Genomic DNA, 9,847 nt, shown 5'->3' with positions numbered 1-9,847 from the left:
CTAGCTCTGCATACGCCTAATCTAACACCAACTATATATTATTCCACGGGACCTAATCTTGCAGAGCGATGCTCGAGGACTCCAGCTGCTGCTGCAATTGGCAAATCCCATGCTAGAACTTCTGGCGCTCGGCTAATACAGTATGTTGAAATTGGATGTCTACTGAATTGGGACGCATCAATATCAAGGCCGACGAGATTGTTTAAGTCTGATCTTTCTCTTCATAAGAGGAAGACCCTATATAAATGAGAACTCTTCTCCTGATCCATACTCTACTTGGTAGGTCTAATGCTGATCACCAGATTCATGCCTTATATGTCAGGCATCTAGCCTGGATGCGCCATGAATCTCAACACAGTATTCCTTGTCGTGACGGCTATTTACATTCTGAACTGCTTTGCGCTTTCTCGGCTTTGAGCTAGTCCAGCAAATAAGAAAAATCGTAGTTCTCTCCGTCTGTTCATGAATAGTACGATCCGTCCACTTAAATCACTGCTTATCACCGTTTGAAGACTCCGAACTTTAATTCTTTTTCTCCACCTCGAGTCACATGTTACCTTCGTAGAATATGGATCATTCCACCACGGCTACCAGGCATTAGACACACGCCACTTGAATTAAGGCCGCTATAGACTTCAACCGTCGGATTTTCATCACGGCTGGATTTGAAACAAGCAGCGTAAGTCTGATACCGAATTTCGGCCATCTAGACTTAAATCTTCATCCTAAACGGGCCTTCGATCCCTCAGGATCGTTGCAATATCGGTTGTTCAAAGCTGGGCTACTCCGGAGCCAATGCAATAATATTATAACATCGGTACGTGGCACGCTGTTGTCGTCTGTAATACTAAACTAGACACCGTGACCCAATCACACTGTGCGGCATTGGCTAATCGGTTGCCCCTTCTGTTCGGTCGCATCCACTGTAGAGGGGGCTAGCCACTGCTTTGCGGGATCGACAAGGCTAGAGAACTCCGACGTGACGAGCCGGGTGATTCGCCAGCGTTGAGATTTAATTTCCGAATCTCCTTTCTTGGCTGAAATAATGGCACTATAGCTAGATAATACATACATTGTGGATTAACAGGATGCGCCCTAAAGCTGTAGCCTGACTAACCTTCTAAACATAAGGTGAGGCAAATCAGTAAATAAATAAAGAATAAATAAATAAATAAAGATAATAAAATACATATTGTAGTTTTGCTGTCAGAGAATTTGTTTAGCGTCCCGGTAGCAAATAAAGTGAAGTTAATGAAAAGGAAAGAAATGAAAGAAGCTTTTCACCAAGTCTTGGGCATTGCCTCTTTCGTTATGTCAAATATAAGATCCATGAACTAAAGCAACACTGCAGGAGTTAAAGCATGTGTCTTAACTGGGGCTGGCTTCGGGCTTGCTGTGACATCGGAACTTTGATCAATTTGTCTGCGTTCCGTGTATATGGATTCAGTGGATTGAAAAGAGACATAGTTATGGCGATCTAATTCCCATTCATAAAGCTATCGGTGTGTCGGTGGGTTAGACCTCTTAGTAGGAAAGTTACAGGCTCAAACACGACCAATGGTGTGACCAAGTGGGTGGGGGCGGGGGGCTGTGTGAGCAAATACGAACTGTGCTTATGAGGGGCAACATGTTCATCATTTCCTACAAAGATGCCATAATATTTCCGGTAATGTAGGCGATTACCAGATAAATACTTGGTGATAGACGCACTCGGAATTATGAGAATTGTGAAAGGACACAACCATAGACTAATCGACTTCGATAAATCCAACCTGGGACGCATAATTTCTATTACCCGATGGCACAAGAATTATTCCACTGACATATCAATAGTTTAAACTCATCCGTCAAACCTAAGACGGTCAGGCTGCACGACGGTCTCGGTTACAAACTGGACTAAACCTTGCGAATTCTTTTCGAAACACGTTTAGAGCTTTCATTTTCTAAGAAACTGAGCCAATCACGATCTTCTGCATACACGATCACTTCGGGCATGTCAGACTTTACTAAGCGTTTTTTTTTGTTTTTTTTTTTTTTAGATCCGTGATGATGAAATTTTACTCCTTCGCGGTTTAGAGCAAGAGAGTTACACACTGGGGCAATTAGCTGGGATGACCGTAGCGATGATTTTCGTCTTGGCAAGCGGCATAAACACTAGTCTTTAATAAGCACTAGTGGTACATTATGAACAAAGTCACCTATCCTTCCCCTATCTTGACGGCCGGGCAAGGTATTTACCCATGATTTATAGCGAAGAAAATACTTGGAGAGTTAATTGCAAATAAATTGGTCGTACTGTGATATGTGTTGTGATAGGATATTAGAATAATAGGTCAATTTGGTAACGGTTTCAAGGTCGGCGAGACCCTAAACCAAAAAAATTACGAGGATTCAAATGTGGGCCGTCCTTGATGCTCTTCTGCAACCAAAGGTACGACACATCTCATGGCGAATCTATGTCTTAGAATGTTCATCGTGGGCTCAAGAACTTCAGCTCAGAGTTGCAATCTATGCCAATCAGAGAGAATAATTCATCTATTTTCATCACGATGGGAATTTTCCCGTCCTGCCAGTTCCCCTCGACAATGATTCGACCCTCTGGTTCTCCTGGAGTCTCCTCCGTGGCTGAATGCTCATAATTCGAGGTTAAGCCATCAAATTGGCTTGAAATTACGTTATGCAAATTCCCAATAGAACCAAGCCAAGCGCGGTTGCCTTTCAGGGCCCATCATCTCATTGCCTCGAAAGTAGTTGTCAAGTTTCATCCCCCGCCTGCTTGCAGTAAGATCCCCAGACAGCGTTCGTCGCCGGTCTCAGCGGCGTAATGCAGCGGCAGCCAACCGGCCGCGTCAACCATGCTCGTATTGGCACTATACCGAAGGAGCTCACGTACGATGGTGTGATGACCACCCCGAACGGCTGCATGAAGCGCTGTGGACCCTGTTCCGTCGACTGCATTTGGATCAGCGCCGCGATCAAGGAGAAGTCTAACCGCCGCGAAATGACCTCGAGTAATAGCGATATGGAGGGGCATCGTCCAAGTTCTCGACCCTGCTCCACTATCGGGCATAACGTCGCGATTGCTCCTTCGTCCAACGGGAAGAGTTGGTGTATTTGCAGGCAATGTGATAGGGGTTCTGTGCTGCTGTTCTGCCATTAAAAGCTCTTCGGCATAAGTATAGCAGCTATCGCAGAAATTTGTAGTATGAAAGGCTGGTGAGCCTGGTGAGCTATGAGGTATGCATGAGTGTATTGGTGACCGGTCTCTTACGTTTGCTCAGGCTCGCGGAAGGATTTGAATCCATGATGCATGTACAGGGGCCAAATTGGAACCGATCCTCAAGTGGCCAACTAGATGATGCCAAGTAGAGGTCTCTGCATTCGGGGGTTTGCGCTAAAGACTGCTGATTGGAGAACCAAGTTTCCGTGGACAGGGCGTCGGCTCCGTTAGATGTATGGCTCGGTCCGAACAGAGCTGACGAAGCCAGATCCTCTTGGCCATGGCTCATAGGAAGCATACAGCTGTGTTGACTGGTTGATTTCGCTGGGTGAGGTTTCTCCGAGTATGGCTTCACACTCGATCTGCAATGGTCTTCTAGTAGTCGTGATCTCTTAGAATCTGTGTTCACATTCCTACCTACTTCTGTTAGTTATGATTCAATGTTGGTGGACGAGACAATATACGATGTTTGCGCTGTGCTATCCTGTTACGCTCCCTTCGCCTTTCGAGGGCCAAGCTATCTTGGTCCATCATGATGATTTAATTTGCGGGAATTCGTCAAAGAGATAACGCACTTGAAATAATTCGATGGTATGTGTTCATAGTATATTGAGCAGCCCAGACGCAGAGGAAGCTGGTACTTATATATCCAAGCTAATGTCGATGTGGTGACTAGCCTCCTGATCTACCGGGAAGGACAGCGAATTCGGGCCGGCAAGATGCAACTTTGTTCCATAGTTACATTATGGATATATTGGACTCTAGCTACGGCATATTGACCCACTTCCTTGGCTTCGTAATTTAGAATCCATAATACCAATTCTAAGACTGTTTCATTGATGCCTCAAGTCTTGGTGAAAGCTCTGAGGATCTCATGTGTAATGTCCCCAGCTGCTGACTTCTTAATTCAAGGTTCGAATATAGCTTTTCAGCACATGGTGCCCCATTCCATGCATAAAAGCCCGTTTGGCAAATCTGTAACATAGTATGTTCATGATGAAATTAGCTTGAGCTGGTATTTTGAAATGAGTTGTTACAAATGAAGGGAAGAATCCCCCTTTAAGGGAGCAAGCCCAGAGATGAAGATTGACTGGTTCATTAGCTTGACGGTCCACCGCGAGAATTTATTTGTTGACCTCTGTTTTCACATCCGTGGTTTCTGTATTATGTAGAAATTAAGCATTCTTTTGAACTTCCCGATTTAGATTAGCATGACCCTCGGTCCTTGCTTCCATTGACCTACACATCTACATAATAATTGTGTATTACTACATATTTAGGCCTCGGTTGTTGATATATTGAGGACAGACATTTGAGGTCCCGATCTATATTCCCAAAGAAGTAGGGCATTGTAATGGTGAAGCTAGCGACAGTAGCATAGAATACCTGGGACCGTATTCAGCTCAGTTCACTCTGCAAGATTACGTCATTCATGCACCACAATATGACTACTTTCTCTTCAAATTCTTGAATTCATGACGCAGTATCAGCTTAAGCAGTCTAAGCCATAAGAAGCCAGTATCTACGACTCCTGCCGATGAGGGGAGTGGTTGGTTGTATACTCATTTTTGATATCGACCCGTCTGCTATGATGGACTGCCATCGTGCCATCCCCATATTACCATGTAGTATTCTTGAAATCACGTTATCTCCTAGGAATCAAACATTCATTTTATGCTGCAAACACATAGAAACATGAAATCCAAAATTTGTGGCAATTTACATTCTCCCTTTCCATTCCAGCATATTCTTAATACCCTCAATTTCTTCATCCTTTTGACCAATATATCGCAATCTATCTTTCTTAGCACATGAAGACCTCACTCGTATTCTTTAAGCATGGACACGGAGCTTGGAAACTTCAACATAGGGAAATGTCTTCACATCAATCTGAGTCTGAGTGATCTTGGCCTCGATAGCTGCTGCGCTAAGAGCAGCGCGGGCAATGGCATCAGTGTCGCAAAGTGTGACTGAGTTCACACCTGGTCTGGCACCAGCAGCGGTCACCCAGTGAACTCCTTCAGTTGGAACACCGACAGCAAACCGCTTTGGGTGCACACGTCCGTGGGTGTCAATGAGATGGTATGGGCTTCCAGTCACATCAAGACCACCAGTCTCGTATCCTTCAATAGCGTGAGCGCGGCATTGACCCGTTTTGAACAAATGGGAAAGAAGCTCATCCCCCGTGTTGCGGAGTGTCGGCTCTGGCAAGCGGGCTTCGATCAATGTTGTAACCCGAATTGGCTCGCCTGGGACCTCTGGCGAGTGGACTAGCCAGGCCTCGTCCTGGGCCTTTACCTTGGGATGGGGACCCAGGACTTCCAAAACTCCTGCCTCCATCAGCGCAATCATTTGCTCGATACGTTTGCGGGGAGGTCCAATTGACACATAAGCGTTGATTGGTGTATACCAGCGATCGAGGTGCTTCCAATGAGAAGTACCGGTCAATCCATTGTGGTCCACGATGAGTCGCAATTCGTTTCGCAGATCGCGCATCACATCCAAAGCTGCCTTTAGTGGACCGTTTAGATTTCCAAGTGCGGCCTCCTTGGCATCTTCGCGAAGGTAGTCGATCAACCACTCACGCCACTGAGTGCTGGTATTGAAAACCCGGTCGCCCTGTGGACGCTGGATACGGTCCCAGGACCACCGCTTCTCTTCCGAAATGCCAAACTCGTGAAGAACTTGCGCTTCCTTGGGACTATTTGGCTCAGTTTCTAGGAACCTCTTCTGGAAGTCGCTTTGTTCCGACTTATCACGCTTGAGTAGAGCCAAGTAATAAACGGTTTCCACTTCTTTGGACACAAGAGGCCAGATATCTTGGAGGAAGTCATGCGCTCTTCCGGCATCAGAATGCTTGCGGAACGCATTGATGACTTCTTCAGTGAAGACGAGGGGCATGTGGCGGCCATATGCCCCCTTGCCGTTATCACCACGGGAGTGGTATGGAATGCCACGACGAGATCCCGCAATCATCCGAGGCTCATTGCCTGATGGGCGATATTTCAAGCCGTTAGGAGTCTCCGAGAAGCTACCACCCCGGGATATTGTTAACAAAGCCATGTAGTCGAAGAAGTTGAGACCAAGACCACGCAGAAAAATTTGCTCTCCAGGAGCAATAACAGAAAGATCAACATCCGCCGGATTCGAGGGCGGAATATGATGTAGACCATTCAGCTCTGCGTAAGCATTGAGCTTCAGTTGTTCAATGTCCGGGAGTAAGGGGACGTGACCCTGTGCAAGAATGACAGCTGCGAGGCTAGAAATGGTGCGGCCGTTCGACAGCTTGAGCGTTTGCTGGCCATAGGACGTATCGTCCAAACGGACAGCAAAAGAACGATGAACCTCAATCTGCACTTGCGGTGGTGCTTGTCGCACAATCTCTTGGAAGATCCATTCAAGATATTGTCCGTACTGAGCACGGGTTCCATAATCATCAGGCCCAAGGCCAGGGATCTTGTCGGCGGTCCAGTTGTAGAGACTTGGCCCCGGACGGATTGGGCCTGAGCAGATAACGCTATCATCAGTGAACAGGGTCACCTGGGATGTGACGGTGTTCATCAGAAGCTCATCAGACTGCTCTGTACGCCATACACGGCCTGCACCTGGAGGCGATGGATCAATCATATGAACCGTCAGTCGTGCTCCCGGGGCAATGAACTCCGGTGCTGAGGCACAAAGACGCTCCAGAGCGCTAGTTCCTCGAGGTCCAGCGCCGACAATGGCAACATGGGTGTGCACCTCGGTAGGTTGAATGGTGGAAGGCATTGTAATTTGGTTTGAGGGGAAATAAATATGATTTAGGAATGTTGTGCGCGGACAGCAGGAATTGTATTTCCAATCGTTGTGCTTATACTCTTCGTATAGTTGGGTCTTTTTAGAACAGGTATTTGGAAAATTGCTGGAAAGAATGCAGAGGAATACAAAGCCCTTTTTATATCTTGTCAGTACATCAGGCCATCAATTGAGCTTTTTCATGAGCTGAAATCGTTGGACTCGCCATTAGGACGCCACCCTGACGAACGGTGCCTTCCGTGATTCACACGTGCAGCATTACAGACCGATAATCCGCAATATGATCAGCAACTAGGCCCTTCTGATGATGAAACGCCTTAAATTCCCGCCCAAATTCGTGCAAATGTACGTGGTGAGCGTTAGAGAATTGAGGGTCTCGGTGCAGTGATCAGGATCCACATTCTTTCAATCTACCCTTGCGGTAACAGAGCCACGAAACACGATGCCGAATTTTGTTTTTCGGCCCGCATTATTCTGCACTAGGGCAAAAAGTGGATTCTGTCTCGCAAGAAGAATAATATATGAGGCTACTAAACGATGACCTTGCATGCAGATAGTGACTATGCATACGAGCTATGACGGTGCAGGCATCAGCAGGGCAGATCAAAGGTAAAATTCAAAGGGAACTATGAGATGCTGAGAAATTTCCGTTGGTCCGAATTGCATATGCAGCTCGGTATTTTACAAGGGTTTGAAGACAAATTGTTGGACAGAGCGTTGTTTAGGAATATTATTAGCATTCAAACAACGAGCTACAAGCGTATTGAGGATTCCAAATACCTTCCCCGGAAAAGGTAGGAACTAATTTCGATAGGCAAGTTGATAGAGTAAGTTGAATAGACATGGTTGGTTCATGGCAGCATACCTCCATAGGTTATAATTGCACAAGCCAAGACCACGCAGGCATGAGCAAAACTCTTGTTTCACAATGGATGCGGCTAGATCGGACTCTGAGTCGCATTGAGATTTGGCTGTTCTTGTTCTTCTTTTTGTAGGAGTGGGATCAAATGGATGGTATTTTCTTTTTATGGAAGCATTAATCAGAACCAAGCACAGGCACGATATGAAGATTCCAAGCTACTCATCATTTCCATCTGAAAACAATAAAATGCGATTTCTGCATCCATACCAAATCAGGCCTCTGGACGTTTATATTCGCCTTTCTCTATCATCTCATTTATGGTTTTCTCAGTCACCATCATTGCCTCGACGCCAGCAGGGGTGCCACAGTAGACTGTTGCCTGCAGAACAGCCTCTCTGATTTCTATTTCTGAAAGACCGTTGATTATAGCACCACGGGTGTGTAGAGCGAGCTCAAGCCATGCTTTCTGAGCAATGATGATTCCAATATCTGCAGAATATCCCCAGTAGATATTAGCAACCTCGGGCTCTTGCGCTCAATATCTCACGGAACCATGCTGAAAGTTGACTTACTCAGGAGGCTGCGCTGCTTTCGGTCTAGCCCCGGGCGTTGCCAGACAGTACCCCATGCCCATTCCGTGATGAGCTGCTGTCCGGGCATCGTGAAGGGTGTGGCATTTTGCAACGCGTTGTTGACATACTCATCTCCAAGGACTTCTCTCCGCACTTTGACTCCCTCTTCAAAGAGGTGCTTGTGCAGCTCCTCAAAATTCGAGATGTCGGACATGTTTGCAGAAGTTATGAATTATGAATACGATATGACTTGGGATGCAGGTCGCAATGGCGATTTCGATTCTCAGGGAAGTAAACAGCGGTGATTTTTCACTGTTTATGGCAACACTTCTCTATTCGACATAGGGAATTATTATAAGACAAACAGGATGGGTTTAAGTGAGGGATTTCTTCACTCAGGGTCCCTTTGATCGGATTACAGTTCGTGTGTGTGGGTCAACTTTCGGTCATCAGGCCCACTCAAGATCTCCTGTCAGCGGTATGAAACATCTGTGGAGTCGAATCACCCATTGACAGGGAGCGTGCAAGGCTTGACGCTTCCCGCGTGCTTTTTTGAGCTTAGCGGTAATTATAGTCGTCAGAAACATGCAGAAATCAAATTTAGCCTGTGGGGCTTGACTCTTACCCGCAATATCCGCTCAACCCGGTGAACTTGGTCTTCTCCATACAGGAGCGACCCCATAAAAACCTTCACGACGAAGAACATTATCCTAACTGAGAGCCTGCCCCAACAAGATCGCTGGAAACGTAATGAGCTCACTGCAGCTAAACCCACTGATGTGTCATAACCACGGTCTAGATCCAAGAATTGCGACTTGTATGCCCCATGACACAGACGCCATACTACATGCCGGAAAGTATAAGGTCAAGATCTATTTTATCACTGAAAGCTGGGTCTCATATTTACATAGCTATAGTCGAAGTATCGTTGATCAGGAATGCAATTACCCACGTAGCTGATCTAGTACAACAATGCATCGAAAAAGCAATTTGCACCTTATGCCAAGACACTTGGCATTTATGACTAGTTCTTTTTTTTTCTTGCGGGTCGGCTCAAAGTTGCGCCATGTCTGCTCCATGGGAAGCTTCATGGAAAAGCCTTGTTGTCTGCAAAACATCACCTGGAGCTGTGAATGTCTTCACGAACGATCTGAAGGACTTTGAAAGAGAATGGCTCTAACTTAATTCACGAGTGAGCTGCGCACCCCACCAAAAACGCGTCAATTAATTAGACCTCTCTTCTTCAACTACCCACTATGCCACCAATTCGTACTGAATCCTCTCAAAAACGTACGGAGCAAGAGGATAGGATCTTATTAGCTATTGTAGTGGTGAATCCCGTGACAGTAACATGTTGTTGGAACTTGCTGTCTTCCGTAACTTGCTCAGCCAATGAGG

The 9,847-nt window shown here is 46.2% G+C and overlaps 3 protein-coding genes across 3 annotated transcripts; all 3 read right to left on the bottom strand.

Moving 5' to 3' along the window:
• Positions 1–2,761: 2,761 nt before the first annotated feature.
• Positions 2,762–3,312, bottom strand: N7508_000010 (ankyrin repeat domain-containing protein; the record flags this gene model as incomplete). The annotated part of the gene is made up of 2 exons (XM_058458095.1): positions 2,762–3,185; positions 3,272–3,312. The coding sequence occupies 2 exons, from the start codon at positions 3,310–3,312 to the stop codon at positions 2,762–2,764; spliced, it is 465 nt and encodes a 154-aa protein (XP_058324317.1).
• A 1,741-nt stretch (positions 3,313–5,053) lies between these two features.
• Positions 5,054–6,988, bottom strand: N7508_000009 (FAD/NAD(P)-binding protein; the record flags this gene model as incomplete). The annotated part of the gene is made up of 1 exon (XM_058458094.1): positions 5,054–6,988. One exon carries the CDS (start codon positions 6,986–6,988, stop codon positions 5,054–5,056), a length of 1,935 nt encoding a protein of 644 aa, XP_058324316.1.
• A 1,160-nt stretch (positions 6,989–8,148) lies between these two features.
• N7508_000008 (uncharacterized protein) lies at positions 8,149–8,663 on the bottom strand (the record flags this gene model as incomplete). Its single annotated transcript, XM_058458093.1, has 2 exons — positions 8,149–8,366; positions 8,450–8,663. 2 exons carry the CDS (start codon positions 8,661–8,663, stop codon positions 8,149–8,151), a joined length of 432 nt encoding a protein of 143 aa, XP_058324315.1.
• Positions 8,664–9,847: the final 1,184 nt, after the last annotated feature.

The sequence above is a fragment of the Penicillium antarcticum genome (assembly GCF_028974205.1).
Source record: "Penicillium antarcticum strain IBT 31339 chromosome Unknown utg000001l_segment0_segment0, whole genome shotgun sequence".
Classification (NCBI taxonomy): Eukaryota; Fungi; Ascomycota; class Eurotiomycetes; order Eurotiales; family Aspergillaceae; genus Penicillium; species Penicillium antarcticum.
This window is presented reverse-complemented; position numbering and strand designations above follow the sequence as displayed.